The 24,467-nt window shown below is 31.7% G+C and overlaps 2 protein-coding genes across 3 annotated transcripts; both read left to right on the top strand.

The window, feature by feature from the left end:
- Window positions 1-235: 235 nt before the first annotated feature.
- LOC137826381 (RING-H2 finger protein ATL33) lies at window positions 236-1,299 on the top strand. Its single transcript, XM_068632328.2, has one exon. It carries the CDS (start codon window positions 466-468, stop codon window positions 1,087-1,089), a length of 624 nt encoding a protein of 207 aa, XP_068488429.1. The 5' UTR covers window positions 236-465; the 3' UTR covers window positions 1,090-1,299.
- Window positions 1,300-22,376: 21,077 nt separating this feature from the next.
- Window positions 22,377-24,148, top strand: DOF2.4 (DNA binding with one finger 2.4). Of its 2 annotated transcripts, none has more exons than XM_068632403.2 (2): window positions 22,377-22,632; window positions 22,805-24,148. In XM_068632403.2, exons 1-2 carry the CDS (start codon window positions 22,579-22,581, stop codon window positions 23,831-23,833), a joined length of 1,083 nt encoding a protein of 360 aa, XP_068488504.1. In that variant the 5' UTR covers window positions 22,377-22,578; the 3' UTR covers window positions 23,834-24,148. The 2 variants fall into 2 exon arrangements, with proteins under 2 accessions (XP_068488504.1, XP_068488503.1); XM_068632402.2 differs by having other exon boundaries at window positions 22,802-24,148.
- Window positions 24,149-24,467: the final 319 nt, after the last annotated feature.

Here is a 24,467-nt window from a genome sequence, read left to right as displayed (position 1 = left end):
TGATAAACTAACTAGTTAATTTTTCGGTTAATTTGTGAAACATACCCTTAATACTATAAAATTATAAAATTAAGAAACTTTTTTATTAAAAAAACCTATGTGAATATAGAAGAGAAAATGAGACAGAAACAAGCTAAAGAGTCACACAAAAGGGTCCAGCTATGACTTCTTTGTCCACATATCATCAGAGAGAAAAAATCCATTTTATTCACTCACCCACCTAAACCAATTATTGCTTCAAAGAATTTATCCAACTTCAATCCCTTTCATTGCGAACAACCATTTTCAATCACCTTTTCTACCATAAATAAATAATATAAAACCGACCAAACAAACTCACCCAGAGAAAAAAAAATGTCAAAAACACAAAAAGTTCCCAAATAAAACCACACACACACTTAATAATAATAATAATAAATAATAATAATAATAATTATAATCCATCCTCTCTCTTCCTCTGTCACAATGCAAAACTCACCCACGGTCGTCGCAGCTCCGCCGCCACGTCCCGCCGGCCAAATCACTGTCATCCCCTACCCGCCGCCGCTTCCGTTCGACGGCGCCCCCAGCTCCATCTTCCAGATCACCGTCCTCCCCTTTCCCCCGCCGCCGCCCTTCGCCGACCCTCCCAGCTCCGTCGATCTCTCCCCGCTCGAGTTCCTCCTCGCGCTCCTCGCCGTCGTGACCATCCCGGCGCTAATCTACACATTCATCTTCGCCTTCGGTTGCCCCTCGCATCGCAGCCGGCGGGATCCCTCCGCCAGCGAGCCCTCCGTCTCGTCGGAGGCATCCCACCGTGAGATCGAACTCCCCACCGTCGACGCAGGCGTCAAGTACCGGAAAGACGCGCACGCGAAGGAGATCAACGGCGAGTGTACGGTATGCCTGTCGGTGTTCGCCGAGGGCGAAGAAATCCGGCAGCTGAGCGCGTGCAAACACTCGTTTCATGCCTCTTGCATTGACTTGTGGCTCAGCAACCACTCCAGTTGTCCCATTTGTCGCGCCACCATAGCCGTCGTCGCCGCCACCAAACCCAACGGTGATTTGCACGAAACTCACGGTGAGCGTGATGAGTCTAATATTGTCTGATTTCTATTTTTTTTTCCCTAAGTTTTCTTGAATATGGAGCTTTTAATTTTTAAATTTATAATGTTCGATTATTTCCTTATATCAGAGTACAGAGTTTGTAAGTAGTTTCCACTCCAAAAGGTTTTGTAGCAGTTGAATTAAGACTGAACTTGTGTAGTATATGAAAACTACTACCTTAAAATGAAAAAAAAAAAAACTGTTACCGTGGAATGTTTTGTGACTGGATTTTGTAACATTTTTAACATGATGTTTTCATTTTTATGATAAGAAGGGTTTAGACAGGTTTTCAGATAAAAAGTAAAAGGAAATAAACTCTTAAATAAATTAAATTTAATCAGTTGCAATTGAATTAAGATATTTTTTGGGTGCAATATCCATTTGCTTCTTCCATTCCTCGCGCGAACATTTGGATGTAGCAGATGAAGAGCTGAACTGGAAATGAAAGAGAATACCTAAGATATATTATATGCACATAATGTTTACACTTAAAAAATAGAAGAAAAAAAATCGTAATACCTTAAAAAGGAATATTAACTTAAATAGAGTATTTTACAACTAGTGACATGAGAATCGTTCTAAATAATAATTATTTTTAAATAGGGAATAATGAACATAAAAAATCTTATTTTCTTGCAACATTTTTTTAAAATTGGTTTTAAAACTAAAAAGTAACAATGTTAATAGAAGTATTATCACCAAATCGTGGCAACATAACTAAGAAACGTTGGGAAATAGTATATGAGTAGGTGATAGATAAATAATGTGATATAGTTCACTACTTCAGAGAGAGGCTTCACAATTATGAAACATTGATTGAGTATAAATCCTAGAAGGCTAATTGAAGAAATATATGCACATTTATATATGATCTAGCGAGTAACAATGTAAATTATAGAAAGGGTGCTGATAGTCACAGTCTACAGTGAAAACATATGCTTCACAAATCAATAAATTAATTTTTTAATTATTTTAATTTAAAATATTATTATATTATTATATTATTTTAAAGAATTGTTAGTTGAATGTTTTTTACTGTTTGTAATGTGAAAGAATCTTAAAGGAAATAAAAAAAAAAAAACATGTAGAAGAAGAATAAAAGGAAAATTAAGAGTATATGACTATGCAAAAGAGGAATGAACTGGATATATACTCCATAGGTTGAAATGGAAATTATTGCTATCAATTTGTGAATATGTGAACATGAGAAAAATATTTGTGTAGTTTATAATTGAATCTTGTTAGAGATCTATATGAGAGTTCTCTAGTGTTTCATAAATGACAAAGATCCATGGCTGCATCTTCAAGTTGTGCGGTGAAGTCGTTGTTGTATTGAACTCACCTTTGACAAAAGAATGAGTGACAGCATGTGCAATCATAATAACCACCAAGAAGACATGCAAGTTCTAAGGTAATAACTCAAGTTTAGAAAAATAGTGATAGAGTAAATTGAAATTAAGATGTATTGCAGTTTGAATTGCCTTTAATTCATATTATTTTTCAAATAATTTATTTAGATAAAATAGTTTCATTTTTTTTTTAGATATTGTTTCTGTACAAGGAGTTCATATATATATTGAATTATTAGTTCCATTCTATTGTGATGATCCTTACTTCCATTTTTCGTGCTTTGTTTTTTTGTTTTTGATCGAGAGTGCACCTACAAATGATTATTCGGTGCTCAAGTAAATGTTTGTATGCAAATGTAATAAATGTTGTAATAATGATGTATATTTGTCTTGATTATTGTGCTTATTTATAGGGTTTTGTTTGACTCTTTTACTGTTAGGTTGATATTAAGATACACCGTGATTAACATTTCTATTACCTAATTTTCCATACGATTTAACCTATGTTAATATACCTTTATTTTAATACGTCAATTGGTATCGGATACTGGTGTGTCCTATAATCGTTTTCGGCCCTTAGCGGTACAGATAATGTATTTTAATTATCATTAAATTACAAAATTATTTTGAACTTGCATATTTCCAATATGTTCACTATATACATAATATTTTGTGTTCTTAGTGACTTGAGCGTTCAAGTTTAATCGCAGGAGGAGCCCCCTCGTCCCAGAAGATTGATTCGTTAAAGCCTTGAGGGAGTCTACCAGTGCCTCATCCACTGTATCGACTGAGATCCTGAAGGGAGACCGAGACGAACTCATTCGTAATCCGACCGACTTCGAATCGGCGAGAACAATACTTATACAAAATTCATGATTCTTTTAATACACATATTCTAAACTTTAATTTTATCCTAATTAATTAATCAATTTTATTTCATTTATTAATAGATATCGGTGTTGGAGATCCCACATCGACTAGAGATTAGAGCCTTTCATAGTATATAAGTGGGTGCAAACCTCATCTCATTGAGCCGGTTTTATGGGGTTGAGTTAGGCTTAAAGTCCACTTCGTAATATGGTATCAGAGCCATTTCGAGCCTATCCTAGCGAGTATTTGTTGGGCCTATCGTGCCACCCGCTATCGGACCACCCATAATATATATAGTCCCACGCACGAGTTGGCAGTCTCGGCGTGAGGGGGGTGTGTTGGAGATCCCACATCTACTAGAGATTAGAGCCTTTCATTGTATATAAGTGGGTGCAAACCTCACCCCATGAGCCGGTTTTATGGGGTTGAGTTAGGCTTAAAGTCCACTTCGTAATATGGTATCAAAGCCATTTCGAGCCTATCCTAGCGAGTATTTGTTGGGCCTATCGTGCCACCCGCTATCGGGCCGCTATCGGACCACCCATAATATATAGTTCCACGCACGAGTTGGCAGTCTCGGCGTGAGGGGGGTGTGTTGGAGATCCCACATCGACTAGAGATTAGAGCCTTTCATAGTATATAAGTGGGTGCAAACCTCATCTCATTGAGCCGGTTTTATGGGGTTGAGTTAGGCTTAAAGTCCACTTCGTAATAATCGGGAGCTCTAATTTTGTTTCAATACATTCTTAAACTTTACTAAAAAAATTACAAAATTATTTTAAAAATTAAATATATTTTTAGTGGTATTAAGTATGACTAAGTATGACAAAATTAAATATATTGTGGTATGATTCAAGGATGACAAAAGATGAACTTTCTTCTTCTTCGAGGTAAATGCTAATTTTTTAGGTTTATAGTGGTACGTGTGTGCTATTTAGGGTGTTGGAGTTTATTAAATGTAGGGTGTAATGAGGTTTAGGAAACTCACCTATAAGATGTTTTGTAAGGAAAAAGTTTTCTTATTTGTTTCCTTTTACAAAAAGTAGTATATTTGATATTTTTTTTTCTTGTATTCTTTCCCTTTTCTAACATGATATTTGACAATATTAACAACACAAAAACTAGATATAAAAGATATATGTATGTAGCATAAAAATAATTAGTGGACCATCCACTTTTCAACAAAATCGACTCAAATTCTCTTGTTGTTGTCACATGAATGCTTAATTGGGTGTTGTTAGTATTATGAAAGAATGTTAAAAAAAGACATCTCTCTTGTATAACAAGTTGAATGCAAATATATCAACTAAAAGACTACCAGGTTCTGATAAATCACTACACAAAGACAAAATATTTGTATATAAGTTTCGATAGTCTTATTCAAGACATATATAGAATTTCTTCCCTATAAGAAAAGACTAGTGATTCTGAGTGATTCTAAGCAATCTTACATGAAATAAAGTTTTCTACATGTAATAAAGTTCAAAAACTTCTTTAAGTGCAAGATCTTTAGAACGAATAAGAAGACCATGGAAAGAGTGAGTGTTTCTTATTTCAAACCTTCACACTATGAAATTCGAGAAAGGGATGTTAATAACTTATATCATATCCATTGAAAGTTATTATTGTAATCACACAAACAACTTTTTTTGTTGTAACTAGAAGTGGTAGTTAAAGATTATTTTAAGAAAATTAAAAGTAATTTTTTTTAGAAAAAGAATATTTGTTCTTTATCTTACAGGAGTTAAAAGAATAACAATAGTAACTTTATGTACTCATTGTAGATCATAAGGGATAGTGAGAATATTTATAGTTAATTATCGATCAAATGAATCATTTATAGTTTGCAAAGAAAAATTAGAATATAATGATGGAGTGAATCGATATAAAAATTTAAGTATTGGTTCATCTATTGCATCCATACTAACTTATGATTCTTTTGAAACAATTTTCAAGTTACATTATCATCCATCCAAAGTGTCATATCACCAATGTCTTACAAAATATATATGAAAGTAAGTTTTATTCAACAAGTTAATATATTTTATTTTAATGTTTATGAAAAAACCTCGAGTTTGATAGATTTATAAAATACCTAATTCTAAATTATTCATACATTGAATCCAAGATAAAGACAAACCACTTCTTAGGAAAAATTGTTATCAAATGGGTTTATAAGTGAATTAAAATTTTGGATCATAAGAGTTGTGTTGGTTAAATTCAAATAAAAATTCTTAAATTTATTTTGTTCTATTTTTTTTCTTCTAAACTATGTTTTCATTTTTTAGTTTTCTTAAATTTTAATTATATTTTCTTTAAATATTGCAATTTGTAATTACAAAAATTTTGGCCTAAAAATTTAAATTTAATTAATATATTTCTTTAAAATATTTTAAAAACTACAATAAAAAGATAAAAAAAAAATTCATTTTTCAAAATAGAGTTAAAAAAATTGATTTGGTGTAGAATTAAAATTTAACCATTCAGTAACAAATTATATCAACTCACTCTAAACATGTACTCAAACCCTCAAAATGAAGGATGAAGCAAGTTAGACTTTTTACTTCGAAAAAGCCAAATTCTACCCAATTATCATCCCTAACAAATTTTTTAAAATATCCACTAAAATACAATTCAACATGTTTGAGTAATGTTTTTTTGTTGGTTATTAATTCAAATTTTATTATTATTAATTCTGATTTTATTACCCTTAAACTATTTTAGCGTTATATTGCATTAATGGTCAGTTTACAGGCCTGTTAGTAGTATTCCTGTTTTATAGCTTCCAGTAATTGTAATTTTATTATATATATGATTGAGTAAATCAAAATGAATAAGATCAGTTTTACAATTTTGTGCAATTACGTTCAATCAGTTGCTATAACCTTTTGTCTTCTCTTATTTCCTTCATTTAGTTCCTACAACTGGTATCAAGAGCTAGTCTGTTATCATGATCTCTACCCAATTATCAGTCCATATCCTTGATGGAAAAAATTATAATTGGTGGTGTGTGCAAATGAGAGTTTTGTTTGATTATCATGAGTTATGGGATGTCGTTGAGAGTGGGGTGTCTGTATTAGTTGTTAATGCAACTGAGGCGCAACGAGTAGCGCATCGTGATCAGAAGAAGAAGGACAATAAGGCTTTGTATCTCATCCATCAAGGGATAAATGACGAGACGTTTGAGCAGATAGAAGGAGCAACAACTGCCAGTGAGGCTTGGACAATTTTGTCAACCAATTATAAAGGTGATGATAAGATAAAAAGGGTGCGTCTTCAAACCCTAAGACGCCAATATGAACTGCTACAGATGGAAACCACAGAGACTGTTGATGTTTATATCAATAAATTTCTTGCCTTGACAAATCAGATGAAGACCAATGGTGAAACACATTCGGAGCAGGCAAAGGTGGAGAAGATTTTGAGATCTTTAACTCCCAGATTTGAACATGTTGTTGCCGCAATTGAAGAGGCCAATGACATTTCAAAAATGACAGTAAGGTTATTGTCTGGTTCTCTACGAGCGCATGAGCAGCGGATGAATGACAATAAGATTGAAAAACCAATTGAACAGGCTTTAGAAGCACAAGCCTCAATTGGTAGCTCCTATCATAAACATGGTAGCTATTTCAGCAAAGGTCATGGTGGCCAGAATCATGGAGGCGCTTGGCGCGGGGGACATGGTTGCGGAGGACGAGGAGGCATTTATAATAAATCAAATGTTAAGTGTTATAATTGCCATAAACATGGCCATTATGCGAATGAGTGCAGATCAAAAGGTGATAATCATGATTCCAATTGTGCTAAAAAAGACAATAATCACGAACAAGATGAAGAGGATTATGCAGTACTAATGGCAGCCACATCAAATGAAACTCCAAACAATCAGACTTGGTATTTGGATACAGGTTGCACAAATCACATGTGTGGTAAGAAGGAGTTGTTTGCATATTTGGATGACTCATTTCCACAAAAGTGAAATTCGGTGATGGCAGGTTCGTTCCAGTGACTGGAAAAGGGCGAATTCTTATCACATTGAAGAATGGTGATCACAGATACATCTATGATGTTTTCTATGTACCTGATATGAAAAGTAATTTGTTGAGTATGGGACAGCTGGCCGAGAAGGGTTATGTGATGCACATAGTTGAAAATAAATTATCAATTTTTGATAAAAAATAGGTAGTTTGATTCTTAAATCCTTTTTTATCAAAAAACCGCATGTTTCCAGTAGATATTCATATGGGTGATTTCAAGTGCTTGAATGCAACAGTGAATAATGAATCGTGGTTATGGCATTTACGCTTTGGGCACTTAAATTTTCAGAGTTTGGAAAATCTCTCCAAACGAAATTTAGTAAATGGTTTACCCCATATTCATCATCCTGATCAATTGTGTGAGACTTGCATTTTTGGAAAGAATCACAGGATACCATTTGTTAAGGAGCCTTGGCGTGCAAAATTTCTTTTGGAGCTTGTTCATACAGATGTTTGTGGCCCAATGAACATATCATCAGTTGGAGGTAATAAGTATTTTTTAACCTTTATTGATGATTTTTCAAGGAAAACCTGAATTTATGTATTGAAAAGCAAGGATGAGGTATTCCACTGCTTTAAAATCTTTAAAGCATTTGTTGAAAGACAGAGTGACAGACAAATTAAGATGGTGCGTAGTGATGGAGGGGGTGAGTACAAGTCTAATGAGTTGAATAGGCATTGTGAAGAACTTGGGTTGCAGCATAACATAACCTGTCCCTACACACCTCAACACAACGGAGTTGCTGAGAGAATAGAACAATCATGGACATGGCAAGAAGCATGCTTAAAGCGAAAGGTATGCCAAATTATTTTTGGGCTGAGGCTGTAACATGTGCGGTATATTTGATAAACAGATCACCCACTCAGAGTGTTCCTAACACAACTCCGATTGAGGCATGGAGTGGATTCAAACCCAATGTGCAACACTTGAAGGTATTTGGGTCAATTACTTATGCTCATGTCCCCAAGGCAGCAAGATCGAAGTTGGATGATAAGGCAGAGAAGACCATTTTCATTGGATATAAGCATGAGGGATATAAACTGTACAATCCAATGACAAAGAAGGTGATTGTTAGTCGTGATGTTACATTTGCCGAAGATGAGGAATGGCAATGAAATGCAGCAGCTGAAATAGATTCGAAAAACGATATATTTATGTTTTGAACGATGATATGGAAGATGGAGTCACTCTTGAAGCACCTGCAGTTCAATCTGAAGCTGCAATTCAACCTGAAGTTGTAATTCAACCTGAAGTTGCAACTCCAATTGCAACTATGATGGAGAGACCAAGAAGGCAGCAGCGACAACCTGTACATCTTCAAGATTGCGAAGTAAATCTTGATGATGAAGTTGATGACAATGGAGATTTGGTTCACTTTGCTTTTCTTGCAGAATCAGAACCTGTGAGACTTGCCGATGTCATTCAACACCCAAAATGGCAAAAGACTATGAATGAAGAATTGATGGCGATTGAAAAAAACAATATCATGACTCAAATTGGGAAGGTTGTTCCAAATCAGAATTAAGGGAAGATGTTGGTTATTAATTTAGATTTTATTATTATTAATTCTGATTTTATTACCCTTAAACTATTTTAGCGTTATATTGCATTAATGGTCAGTTTACAGGCCTGTTAGTAGTATTCCTATTTTATAGCTTCCAGTAATTGTAATTTTATTATATATATGATTGAGTAAATCAAAATGAATAAGATTAGTTTTACAATTTTGTGCAATTACGTTCAATCAGTTGCTACAACCTTTTGTCTTCTCTTATTTCCTTCATTTAGTTCCTACATTTTTCCCATTTCACAATATAAAGAATGGAATAAATTTGACATAATTTAATTAGCCAAATGAATCATGGATTGAAAAATATGGATAAAAATTTATTAAGCCTATTTTCACTTAATGTTTTTTTTTTAAATTTATGTAAGTATATATAAATTAAAAACATAAACATTATGATGTGATGAGGTAAATCAAGCCATAAAATACATAAACTACATCATTAGAAGATATTTAATATAAAAGATAAATAATCGAGTTAATGTGTGTGTTAAAACTAGTTCAATTGTGTTTTTAAGGCTCTTTTGTAATTTTTGAAAAAATATCGTCTAATGGCGTGCAAGTAGACGATGATTTTACTTGATAGATGTATTATCAAGTAGTTTCTTTAAACAATTACATTTGATAGTTACTTAAGAGATTGCATCTAATATGAGAATGACAGACACAACTTCAAGTTTGATAGGTGAAGTGTCTAAAAATGCTTTTCAAACCTTATTTTCCCAAATATCTCATTTTAATTTTAATTATAATTAAATAACATGCAATCTAAATAGAGAAGGGATAAGAACGATTTACATTGTGTTTTTGTATTGGTTCGTTTGCTAACAAGAACTATATGCAATTATCAATCAACTGATTGAGTTTTATTAAACTGACTATTGCTACAAAATACAAATGAATATTATTTGGACATTTATCACTCATGGCTAAAACTAAGTATTATTTGCACTGCGACCTCTCCTTGTATTATACTATTTGGAACTCAACCACTATTAGCAAACACGAGCATTATTTGGAATGCAACCACTCCTAGATAAACACAAAATATTATTTGGAACTCAACCACTCTGGCTAATATGAGTATTCTTTAGAATGCAACAACTACTGACTAAAATTGAGAAGTTTACAAAGAATATGTTATAAGAAATCACAAGTTCGCTCACTAGAAAAAAAGAAGTAATGTCTTATATTACTAGTGAACATCAACATATCTTTCTCACAACTACAAGGTTTGGAATGCACATTCTTGAAACAAAACTTTCAACATTCTTTGTTGTTATAATATCTACCTATAGTTACTTTAATGCTAAAGGAGAAAAATATTAATAATTTAATTAAGGTGATAAAAAGTATTTTAAATTGGGATAATTAAATGTTCTTAGCCACATAATTTAATTAATTAATACATTTTATTATGTAATATAAATAAGGTAATTTTATATTTTATTTTCACTTTTTATTCAATACTTTGCTTTCAGTATTGTATATTTATTAACAATGATTGTATTTTATTTAGAACTTATAATTTATTTTCTTTATATTAATTTCAATATTATAATATTAAATGGTTATAAATTTTAATATATTATGAAAAAGAATACAATATTTTAAAAATATAGAGCTATTAATATTAGTGGAACGTTATATGTAGAGTTAAAAATTGCAAATCGAAGGTGCATTTAGGAAAATATCAATTGTGCTTAACTCCAGGATGTGTTAATGACGTAAGAGTAAGTGAACAGGTTGGGCTACCACTACAAGAAAATAACAATTTTGTCACCGAATTTAGCAACTGAAAAGAAGTGGTTGCAATTTACGACCGAAATAGCCACCAAATACCTTCAGTGTCAAATCTGCGACCGAAATAGTGATCGAATGAATTGTTAATGATGTTAGTTAGTTTTGCGACCGAATCAGCGATCGAACATGAGAGTCACAAAAGCATCAGTCGCTAAAGTGGTGGCTGTTTTGAATAAATTGGGAAAAATACATCTGCGACCAAATTAGCGACCGAATATGTTTATTTTTTAGCCACTGATTTTCTTTCGGTCGCTAAATATAATTGCTTATCTGCCACCGAATTAGCGACCGAATATGTTTATTTTTTATCCACTGATTTTCTTTTGGTCGCTAAAAGTAATTGTTTATTTCTGCCACCGAATCAGCCACCAAATATGTTTATATTTTAGCCACCGATTTTCTTTTGGTCGCTAAATGTAACGATTTATTTTTGTCACCGAATCAACCACCAAATATGTTTATTTTTTAGTCACCGATTTTTTTTGGTGGCTAAATATAAATGTGTATTTTACTAATACTAATATTAATAATAATAATAAAATAAATAAATAAATAAATAAAGGAAAAAGGGAATGGCCATTCTCGTTCTTCCTCACTCACCCTCACTGCAATTGGAATTTCAATCGTCAAAAGGACTCAGAATGTTGCAGGCAAAGCCGCTGCTCAGTGCCTCGCTCAGGTCATGGCTTCTTAGACTGTCGCCAATGACGACGACGATGAGAACGCCGACGATTTAGGTTTTCGCTACATTGCTCCCCCACCTCTCTCTCTCTTTCTAGGGCCTCTGCATCGCGAACGAGAATGACGCAAATCCGTGACACATTCTCATATTCTTACACACTTCCCGCAGTTTTTCACATACTTATAGAGTTTCGTAGTTTTTATACACACAGTAGTTGTTTGCTCTTCATCTCCATATATTCTAATCTTCATCTCTCATTCGAAGCTACTTCATCTCTCAATCGAAGCTCCATCATCTCAATTGAAGCTCTTATTTGGTATTTGTTTTCAATTTGCCCCGATTTGGTTTCTTAAAATTGCTTTTCATTTTCCCCATTTCTCATGCCCTAGATCTCCGATCTCCATTTTCTGAATTGTTGTGCATTTTTTGATGTTTAATCGGAATGAAAGAGTTTTAATGGAAGTAGATCTAGAACTAGCCAATGTTCTTTGAGTATAAAAGATCACAGCGTGAGATTGATTGTGCCTTATTTTCTAATTTTTCTAAGTTTATTTTTTACCTCGTGTTTTGCAGACTATACCAGTTAATCCCAAACCTGTCTTGAATAATTTGACTAGGAAGCCTGTAATTGTGAAACTCAAGTGGAGAATGGAGTACAAGGGTATGATGATTTGTTATGGATCATTTTCTCTATTGTTATTTCATTTCTAAATGCTTCCTTTTAGTTTCCTAAGGTGGTCAAATACTGCATGGATTTCATTTTGTTTATTTTCTTCACTAGTTTTTTTTTTTTTTCAGGTTATCTGGTTTCTATTAATTCGTATATGAACTTGCAGGTATTCAAGTTAAATTCTGAAGTGTTTGTTCTTGTATAATAATTATATTTTCAACATCTTGGTTTAGTTAATATATATATTTTTTTTAATTTTAATTTTAGTTTCTCGTATATTTTTAGTTATTATTATATGGTGTTGCTTTGGTTTTGTAATATAACTATAACTAAAGTATCACAAACTTTACCAGTGACAATAGTTTTGGGATCGTATGCTCCTATAATTGATAAGGAATGACATAGATAATAGTTGAAGCTTTATTTCATGTTTAGTTTTCTTAATAATAATGAATTTTTTTGATAGACATTGGTGTGTTAGCTTTAATTGGATTGTCTAAACCCTGCATTTAGAAGCAAGTTTACTCTGCCACCATTCTTTGCTTCTGATTCCATTCACATTATTTAATCTATGACTATTATAAACTATATTGAATATGAACATTGCTGCCAAGTGACATTTTCTCTACTTACACCTTTCAATTGCATCATCTGGGTTTTCTTACCAACTATTTCCCATTATAGCTTCATAGGTTAAACCTAATACAATTACTCTCATGCTTTCCTGATTCACTTCAATTTTGCTACCTGGGTTCTTTTTTTTTTTTTTAATTTCTTTGTTGTAGTTGTAGATTTAGACCCTTGTCAATATTAAATTGTTCTTCCAGCAGAGACAACTAAAGGTAAGGCTAATTTTCATGTAATGGTTATTTTCTTCTAGATGTAGTTTTGATTGTTCTCATTGCATTTTGAAGCATGTATAGGTTTTGCATCCCTATTGCACCACGCCCGTCATTCAATAAGTTTATATTATGCTTTAACATTGGCTTGGTAGTTGCTTCACACCCATTTCCCCTTCCATCCTACTGAGGCCATGCTTCATATTACATGATCTGCATACCTTATTTTTTGTAGTTCCAGATCTCAAACCTGCTGGTCCATGCCATGGGGGAGCAGCAGTACCCCCTTAGGCTAGTTTCATCCTCCCAGCTACTATGACTCTGTTCATGTATATAATTCTGCAGGTGCCAAGTTCTATAATATGCATTACTATTCTTTTATTGTTGCATTTTAAGATTGTGATGGATTTTTAACCTACCCTAGAATGTTAATAGGGTAATTGCTGCTTCAATTTTTACCTTGGGGTGTCCAGACAAATGGTTCTAATTAAATAGCATGCTTTAAAACAAGTTTCATGCATGGTCACTATAAAATCCACAGATTATTTTATTTGTCACTGGTTCACATTCTTTTTCTGGTAGAGAGTGCCTATTGATCGACCATGCTTTCTGTTTTTGGTAGGGATTGCCTACTTATTGATCCTAAAGAGCATCCTATGATCCTTGTAGAGCCTTCTTCAAACTCTCAATAGCAGAGAGAAAGGTATTCTTATTATAATTTATTGTCTAGAATTATGAGCTCATCTTAAAGTGTCAGTGATAATTTGAATTTTATTATTGCAGGACAACAAAGCTTATGTTTGAGAAGTACAAGGCACCTGCATTATTTTTGTTGAAGAATGTTGTTAGTGTGAGGCATCCAGTTTTATTTTTCCTGTTGTTTTCCAATGGGTTAGGGAAAGATGATAGGGTGATAGTTCTCAATGACATGGAGCCTAGAGTTTTCAAGGTAGCATTGCTACTTAATTCAATTTTAATGTGTAATCTCATACCATTTTTCTTCATTATCTAATTATTTTCTTGCGTCTATTAGGCCTTGGTTCATTTTATATACAAAGACACTGTAATCCTTCATCATCCAAATTAGGTTTCTCTTTCTTGTTTGTATAAAAATATGGAACCTGGATTTATTAATACTATTTTAGTGTTGTTGTTACGTCACATTGCATAACCTTTGATCCATTGAAACATGAAGACTTGACATGATTTTAGTTATTACAAAACTTAACATTAAAACCGAATACTTGTATTTTTAAACATTTTAATTCCTTTAAATGTTCCTTTACACAAAAAAAAAATATATATATATATATATATTTAGCAATAATCAATTTGATTTCATTTCTTAAATTATGTATTTGTAGTTCATTCCTATTTAGCTTCCCACAATTTTAAGTATCTATAAGCATATTTGAATTTTTTTATAAAATGGTCAAAATACTAGTTTAAATAGATATTAATAATACATAAAAAAATAGCCATCAAAACCAATTTGGTGGCAATATCTACAAAATTATTTTTTAGCTACTGAAATAGAATCGGTCGCTGTAATTAAAGAAAAAAATATTTAGCCATCGAAATCAAATATGTTGTTATAGGGGTCTCCATTTAGCCACCGAATTAGCCACCAAAAGTTTATTTTTAATTAATCCACTAGCGACCGAAAATGGTGGTCGCTATCACCTTCTATTTCAACCACCGATTTGTTTATAAAAGTTTGGTCGCTAATTTGATTTCCGAATTTTGGTGACCAAATTTTTTGCAACCGATTTAGCCACTAAAATTTTGGTTGCTAATTTGGTTTCTGAATTTTGGTGACCAAATTTTCTACGACCGATTTAGCCACCGAAATTTCAGTTGCAAATTAGCGACCACTTTATAATTCGGTCGCTAAAGGCTTTGCGACTAGGGTTTTCGCTTCCATCTTTATTTGGTGACTGTTTCGGTCGCAAATACGTTTAGCCACCAATTATAGTGCTTTTAGCGACCGAATTTGGTGGTCGCTAAAAGTGATTTTTTTTGTAGTGTACTTTCTTGTGGTATCATTCAAAGGACGACAAAAGGTTAACTTTCTTCTTCTTTGAGGTAAGTACTAAACTTTTTAGGTTTATAGTGGTATGTGTGTGCTATTTGGGGTTTTGGAGTTTATTAAATGTAGGGTAGAATGAGGTTTAGGAAACTCATCGATAGATGTTTTGTAAGGAAAAAAGTTGTCTTATTTTGTTTCCTTTAACAAAAAGTAGTATATTTGATATTTTGTTTCTTATGTTATGCAAAACTTTTTTTTTATCCTCTCTAACATAATGTGTGATAAAATCTTAAGTTGATAACGTTAACAACAAAGAACTACATATTGAAGATATATGTATATAACATAAGACATTATTTGTTGCATCATCTACTTTTCAACAAAATCAACTCACAAATTTCCATGTTTATCACATGAATGCTTGATTGGATGTTGTTAGTATTCTGAAAGGATATTCAAAAAAAAATTCTCTTTTGCATAACAAGTTGAATGCAACATAAATGTGTCAACTAAAATACTATCAACTTGTGATAAATCACTACATAAAGACAAAAGATTTGCATACAAATTTCAACAATCTTATTCAAAACGTCTATATATAGAAGTTCTTTCAAGTGAAAAAAGACTAGTGATTTTGAGTGATTCTAAGCAACCTTACATGAAATAAAATTCTTTGTATATAATAATGTTAAAAAACTTATTGCAAAATCTTTAGAACTTATAAGAAGACCATGGAGAAAGTGTTTCTTATATTATCAAACATTCACTCTATGAAGTCCTCTCTCTAGCAAGAAATGCTAATAAATTATATTCTATATATTGAGAATTATCATTGTAATCACACAAACAATTTTTTTTGTTGTAACTAAAAGTAGTAGTCAAAGATTACTTTAGAAAAATCAAAACTAGTTTTGTCCTAAAAATAATATTTTTTTTTTATCTCAAAAGAATTAAAAGGATAAGAAATAGTGACTTTGTGTATTTATTATAGATCATAAGGGATAGTGAGAATACTTGTAGTTAATTATTGTTCAAATGAACCATTTACAATTTATAAAGAAAAAATAAATGTAGTATAGTGTTAGAGTAAATCGGTATATAAATTTAAGTATTGGTTCATCTATTATATTTGTACTAACTTTTCATGTATTGCATTTTGTACTGACTTATGATTCTTTGAAGCATTTTCCAACTATTATTACATTATCATCTCCAAAGTGTCATATCACCAATGTCAAATAAACGTGAAAGTAAGTTTTATTCAACTTCCTAAATTAATATATATTTTCTATTTATTTTAATGTTTATGAAAAGACCTTGAGTCTGATTGGTGTATAAAATACCTAATTATAAACTATTCCTACATTGGGTTTCAAATAAAGTTATGGATGAATTTTAACTTAGAATCCCACCTAAACACAATCGACTTGTCAGAAAAAAAATGTTATCAAATAGGTTTATAAGTGAATTAAAATTTTGTATCACAAGAATTGTGTTGGTTGAATTCAGATACAGATTCTTAAATTCATTGAAATTTATTATGATCTAATTTTTTTTCTAAATTAGGTTTTCAATTTTAGTTTTCTTAAATTTTAATTATATTTTATTTAAAAATTACAATTTTTAATTACAAAAATTTTGGCCTAAAAATTTAAATTTAAATTTAATTAATATATCTCTCTACAATATTTTAAAAACTACAATAAAAAGATAAAAAAAAATTATTTTAAAAATAGAGTTAAAATTTGATTTGGTTCAGAATTAGAATTTAACAATTTAGTAGCAAATCATATCAATTCACTCTACGCATGTACTCAAACCCTCAAAATGAAGGATTAAGCAAGCTAGAATTTTTTACTTCGAACAACTCAAACTCTACCCAATTATCAAGTCTAACAATTTTTTAAAAAATATTCACTAAAATACAATTTTGTGATGTAATGGGCTAAATCAAGCCATAAAATACACTGTCACAAGATATTTAATATAACATATAAATAATTGTCCTTTTTTTAATATAAACCCTAAACCTTATATGTATGTGAAAACTAGTTCAATTTAATTGTGTTTTTAAGTTTTTTTTTGTAATTTTTGAAAAAAAAATGTCATCTAATGATGTGTAGCTAGATGATGATTTTGTTTGAGAAATGCACTACCAAATATTTACTTAAGAGATTGTTTTTTATAGTTATTAGGAGGTTGCATCCAATGAGAATGTCCGACACAACTTCAAGTTTGACAAGTGAAGTGTCTAGAAAGATGACCATCTATTGAACAAGGAAGCTTTGATGATTTTCAAATCTGTAATGTACTACTTTGTGTGTCTAGTTAGGTAGATTTTCTATTGTTAATTTGCCTCCAGTTACATGATCCAAGTTAATTTGATTTGAAATCTCCTTTAAATGTTTTGATTTTCAAATTTGTGTTTATTTTAATTACTTGATTCGTATTTTAATCACTTGAAATAACTTCTATTTAAGTCTGATGACTACAAAAAGTATTTTAACAAATTGATTTATCATATCAACCGGTTGAAAAAACTTAAAAGGTTTTTAAAGGATTTAAAAATGATTTGTTTTCTTTTTGTCTTTTCTGGTAAGAAAATCAATCAGTTATTTTGATAAATGAATTGGGTATTTTATGTGGCGATTTCAACAAAAAATGAAAACAATCAGTTAGTTTAAAAAATCAATTAAATGATTTTAACAGAATACTGTAATGATTTTCAAACTATTTTAATTGATTTAAAACTATTTTCATTAAATGATCAAACTGTTTTAACAGTCTTTTAAAAGTCTATATAAAGATGTTTTTCTTATCATTTAAAAAATAGCATTGAATAACACTTTTCAAGAAAGAAAATCAAATTGTTTTAGAATCATTCTTGAAATCTTAGATTATTGTTGCAGTGTGAAGTAGATTATGGGTTAACTTTTTTGTTGTTCTTCATTTGTGAAAAACCCATGTCTACTTAAAATTCTTTTACTTTAGTGTTGTAAACAAATTTAGATAAGGTTTCTAAAATCTGTGTGTTGTTAAGAGTGTTGTGTGTTCTTGAAGGGTTCAAGATCAATGTTGTTTTTGTAATTTTGCTTGATTGCATTAGTGAATTCTCAGAGGTGTGCTGAGGACTAGATGTAGCTCTTGGTTAAGAGTGAATCAGTATAATTCTTTTATATGATAACTCATTCCCCACTCTGATATTTGCAATATAAAATGTTTTCAGTGTTCTGCGCATAAAACAATGAATTGATTTCTTAAATCAACTAACTTAAATTTTGGTTATATAACTGTTAATTTTTTATAACCAGTTGAATAGATTAATCAATTGGTTTATTTAATTGAAGTTTTCAATCTAACACTAGTATTTTCAAAAATCTTACAAAAACAATTCACCCCCCTCTCGTATCAAGCCACATATTCTAACAACATCTTATGACGTATACAAGAGTTATCACTCTTATATTACTAATGAACATGAACATATCTTTCTCAAAACTACAAGGTTTGGAAGCTTTAAATCTTATGCACATTCTTGAAGCAAGACTTTCAACATTTTCATAAGTCCTCCTTCTTCAAAAAGATTTTCTATATATAGAGCTCGAGAAGAAAATATTTATTGCACATCTTTTGTAGACATTATGATGTTCTTCTATTACTAATGCTTCTTCTTGTGTTTGAGCATGCTTTGAGGTTCCAAGACACATTAAATGCTTTTGACTTAGCATTGAATGCATGTGACTTCTTTGACAATACTTATTGAGCATGGTAGAGCTTCACAAATATGAGTGGGTGACTTATTTCCACCTTTTAAGTAAAGTGCAATGCCTACCACAACACCAACATCTTGCCTTCTACATAGAAGTCATTTGCATGATATAAATTTTACCACGTTTTTCCAAGAAATATTTCATATTAACAAGACTTGTGGAATCTTCTTGGAAGAATGAAAAAAAACATACATTTCTTTTGATGAGATAGAGTTGATACTTTCTTTATAATATACATAAAATTATATTTTATGCTTAGTTGTTGAAGTAAACAATCAAAATCAAACACATAAACTCTTTGAAACACTACAAGAAAACTATTAAATAGAAACTAATTTTAGAGACAAAAAATAATTAGTTGCTATAGTGATTAAATTAGAGACCATTTAAAAGACTAAAAAAATTATTGGTTTCTATTATTGATAAATAGTTTCTAAATTGGTAATTAGCTACCAATGTTTTTGCTACCAAATTTAGAATCTAAATAATTAGTAGTTAAAACATTGGTAGCTAATTAGATACCAATTTAGAAACTATTTATCAATAATATAAACTAATTTAGAAACTAACAAATTTTTAGTCTTTAAAATAATCTTTAATTTAGTCACTATAGCAACTAATTAGTTTTTTTTTTCTAAAATTGATTTCAATTTAATGATTTTCTTGTAGTGAAGTAGATCAATCATACCAACAAAAAAAACTAGTTTTGTTAGGTGAGAAATATATACAAAAATTAAAATATATAAATAAATAAATTTTAACACATGAAATAACTTTAATTTATTATTTTTTACAAGTTTTTAACAATAATAACATATTTGAATTCAACGAGGAAAAACACATATATTTGTTAACCTCTCTCTTGCTTTTTAAAATTTTATTTTGGCCCAAGCATCTCTTCCCTTGTCATTGGATGGTCATGTTGGTGTTTGGAGTTTGGACCAGGACTCTGACTAAAAGCCTAATTTTGGGTCATCACTTTGATCCTTAACGATGATGGGTCATACTTAAAGCTGGTCATGGGTAAGCGACACAGACCCCAAATCTGAACCCTCTAGGCCTTTTCAGTACAAATATATTATCTTCATTCGTTTCACTCATTAATATATACATATAAGGTAAGCTTGGAAAACTTTCTCACGATTTTCTTACAAAATAAAAATAAATTAAATTTTAATAATTTTTAAAAAATTAATATTAACTTATATATATATATATATATTGTATTTATTTTTAAAATTTGGTATATTTTTAATTTTTTTTATATATTGTCGTAGTTAGAAGTACCAATGTAATATAGTTCCTCTCACCTATAATAATTATTTCCGTCCTAATTCTGTTACACAAATAAAAAATAATGCGTAGATGTAAGAGAATAATACTTTAATGAAATTATATTAATATTATATTAAAAAGTTAAAATAAATTTCTTAAAGATATAAGTAAAAAAACAATTAAAATTCTATCAAAAACTAAAATATAACATCGAGACTTATTTTTCGTACACGATACTTATTATATTATGACCAAGGAAGTAATGTTTCTACATTAACACATTAAAAAATATATTATTTAAACCTCGAATTTGTCGTAAATTATATTTGTCAGGCGCTTTCTCTAAACTCAATTATAAGTAACAACAGTATTTTCAAAATTCAATCAAATTTTAACTAAATTCACCCTATTTAATAATACCATACAATCATATTATTTTAATTAATTAAGAGATTTTTAATTAATTAAGATTATTTTTAACAAGTTCCTTATAGTTAATATCAAGTTGAAGTGAAACACACTTTCAAAAAATATAAATAAATTTGATTAATATAATTAAATGATATTAACTAATATTCTTACTTAAATGAAAAAAATAGTTTTTTTTTCTCATAAGCAGGGGAGAGAGTTAAATGCTACACATAATGTTATATAACATTTATTTTAGCAGGAATAACTTTTTGATGGATTGAGAACTTTCACCTACTCTAAAAAAAAAAAAAAATCCGTCAAACCCTAATTTCTTGATTGAATATTCTCTATATAGTTGAATTTCCATTAATGACGAAAAAAAATGTTAGTTGGTATCTATTTTCATTTTCTCAAATTTAATATGAAGAATCCTTGATGAAAATAAAATCCATAACACAAGAAAAACAGTTCACTATAATATAAAAGAAATTAAAAAAAAAAACTAATGTAACGTACACCACTGTAACAATTATATTGCATTTAAAACTCTAGTTAAAATTAGACTAAATTATAATTTTACTCTTTCTCCTTTTTAGATACGATTTTGGTCTCCAAATTATGTCCTTTATTTCTCCAAAAATTTCTTAAAGTGTATTTTATTTTCTAAATTAACCTAAGTGGAAACTTTTCGAACTCAACATTGAAGTCACCAACTCTATACAATGTCAATTAAGTAAGGAATAAGAGATATACTCAAGTGTTATAAACAATTTTAGTTTCTATTTTCTTAATTTCTCATTGCAGACGCATATATTTGATGTGACATTGTCCAGATTTTGATGTCACCAAAAATCCCAGGAAGGGGCCATGGTGCCTTCAAACTCCCTTCAAAGACCTTAATACCTAAGCAAAACTCCCTTATTTTTGCAATATGATCTGACACATTATATTATAATTAAGCAGATATTCTGAATACATGAGAATTTTTTTTGAAAATATTTTATACGTTTTTAAATAAAATTATATAAATTTTATGCCCACCCATAGTATAATACCTGTTCTAACCGTTAATAAAGGGATAGTAAATTTATGGAAAGCCAATACTTGTTTAATATGTTGATTATCTATCCTTAATCTATTTTACAGATATAAATATATTTTTTTATTCTAATTATGTTTAATTATTATGTAGATTTATGTTTAAAATAAATTTTAAATATAAATTCATCTTATAAGATAGATCTATAAAATAAAATTATATAAATATTTTAATTTTTAGTTGAGAAATTTTGAAGATTATCTTAATGATTTGGTGTGATAGGTTTGGTTCTAAGTATGTAACCGAACGTAGTGTGGCACATTCCACCTGAGTTTGAGTCGATGTTGTTGATGGCGTGGCGCGTGAGATGCAAGGATAAATGTTTCCATGCAAAAAGAAAGAGGAGTGGGGAAGGGAACAGACCTGACCAAGAAAAGGTTCACTCGGTCGGGACACACTAAAGCACAAATGGACACCTTTTCTTTTTTTCTAACCCAATTTTAAAAATAAAACTAACATTCAATCACATTATTTCTTTACCATAATCTATCACTCATTCACCAATAAACTAATCTTATATTTTATAATACAATCATAATTAAAGATTGCTTTGCCCATTCCACACCAAATTCCTACTCCATCTATGTATGTATGGCTGTCTAGCTAGGCTGGTTAGCACACACACACACTCTCTCTCTCTATTACAACATACATGACATATCAGACTCAACACTTAGCTTTTTTCATGCACAAGGGGGAGAGAGGCACTAACAAAATCTCTTTTTTCTAAGCACACTACTTACAGAGCATCAAAAAGAAGCTTATGGGTTAAGAAACATCGCCTTCTCAAAATCCTGAAAAGCAATAAAACAAAAAGAGTGCTATCGGGGGAAATCAACAACAAACTAAAATTATATATAAATACTCAAAAGCACCTCCTTTATTTTTGCTTCTCATTACCTCTTCTCCCAAACCCTCCCCTCCCCTCTCTTCTTTCTTTCTTTTGCTTTCTCTCTTTTCCTTTCTCTCTTCTATGCTCAGTTCAACAACACTCTCTCTCTAACTGTTTGATGTGATTCTCTCCACTTGTATTGCCTCCCAAAAAATTAAACCATCGACCTTTACAAAAGAGAAAGCTCCAAGAGGAACCATGGTTTATACTTCCATCCCAGCATATATTGATCCAGCCAACTGGCAGCAACAGGTAAAAAAATTGAAGCCTTCTTCAATTTGGTTCTTTCTCATATAATTTCTCAGTTCAAAAGGCAAAATTCAAAAGATAGATATTCTTCCTACACTTTTGTTTATACCCTTCTCCTGAATATACCACATATATTTGATTTCTTTGCTCCTTCAACTTTATGTTACTGCAGCAGCCAAATCATCAGCAGCAAGGCAACAACACTGCTGTCAGCTCCCACCTTATTCTTCCACCACCAATACAACCGCCGCCGCCTCCACCATCACAACCTCATGGACTCGGTGGCAGTGCCACCGCCGGCTCCATAAGGCCAGGTTCCATGGCGGATAGGGCCAGGATGGCCAACATACCCATGCAGGAAGCTCCACAGAAGTGTCCAAGATGTGAATCCGCCAACACAAAGTTTTGCTACTTCAACAACTACAGCCTCTCTCAGCCCCGCCACTTCTGCAAGGCTTGCAGAAGGTACTGGACTCGTGGCGGAGCCTTGAGGAACGTCCCTGTTGGCGGCGGCTGCCGGAGGAACAAGAGGAGCAGAGGAAGCTCCGGAAACAGCGCCAGGTCGCCGGCAAACTCCGATCGCCAAACGGCGAGTGCCGGCTCTGCTTCCACAACCAGTGGCTCCTCTTCTGCTGACATGGTGGCAGGCCTTGGTGGCACTGGTGTTCCGTCGTCTCTTAGATTCATGGCTCCATTGCATCATCTTGGGGATCACCACCTTGGTGTTGGTGGTGGAGGAGAAATAGGGTTAAACTATGGCTTGAACTATGGCGGAATTTCAGGGCCAATGGGAGGAATAGGGGACTTGAATTTTCATATAGGAAGCGCTTTGAATGGTGGTGGTGGTTCTGTGTTGTCTGGTTTGGACCAATGGAGGATGCCACAAACTCACCAATTTCCCTTCTTGTCTGGTTTGGAAGCTTCTTCATCACATGGGTTGTACCCATTTGATGGTGCTAGTGGTAGTGATGGCTATGGTGGCACTCCCATTAAGGTTTCAACTTCTGGGATGATGTCTCAGTTTGCTTCTGTGAAAATGGAAGATAATCATCCGGAACTTGGTTTGCCTAGACAGTTCTTGGGAGTCAACAATAACCCTAATACAAATGAGCAATATTGGAATGGTGGTGGTGGTGGTGCCACTTCTGCTTGGACTGATCTTTCAGTCTTTAGCTCCTCTTCCACTACTAGTAACCCACTATAGAATTTTCTGCACTCTTGTGAAGTTTCTGGCTTTTGGTTCTTCTGTTTCCTTTGACAAAGTTTTTACCAATTCGGTTACAATCACCCCCATGTGAAAAGCTTCGAGGATGGTTAAGTACTTTGCTTTCTTTTAAGATCAAATCAAAACCCTAGGGATGTTAGTTTTTCTATTTTCCCCCACTTTTAATCTTTATATGTTGTTATTTCTTCTTCCTTTCTCTCTCTTTCTTAGGTTTAGGTTGTTTTGTATGGGAAGGTTTTACTATATATGGTGAAATTACGAGTTCAAGAGAATGAATATTGCAGTCATGTTCAATGATGTCTGATCATTGGTCACCAGTATCACTTGATTGCCTCGTATATCTATCGAAAATATGGTCTTTTTTCTAACGGTGAAGAGTGCTGAATTAAGTCAGGTTTCATCTTCACTTAATTAAGATTTGGAGGAAAATTTGCTGCAATGATATATAATAGAAAATTCACCCCCAAATCGTGGATTCAGAATGATTCATCTCTGTTCGTTTACATGAATCAAATTTTGGCCTATCATATTAATTAAAAATAAAATCATGAATCCTTTGTTACATATATAGTTAAATTGAGCTCATTTTGTACTGTTCTTAAGACATTCTGGA

The sequence above is a fragment of the Phaseolus vulgaris genome, chromosome 8, assembly GCF_051622355.1.
Source record: "Phaseolus vulgaris cultivar YP4 chromosome 8, ASM5162235v1, whole genome shotgun sequence".
Classification (NCBI taxonomy): domain Eukaryota; kingdom Viridiplantae; phylum Streptophyta; class Magnoliopsida; order Fabales; family Fabaceae; genus Phaseolus; species Phaseolus vulgaris.
Note: the sequence above shows the minus strand (reverse complement) of the source record. Positions and strands in the feature narration are given on the sequence as shown.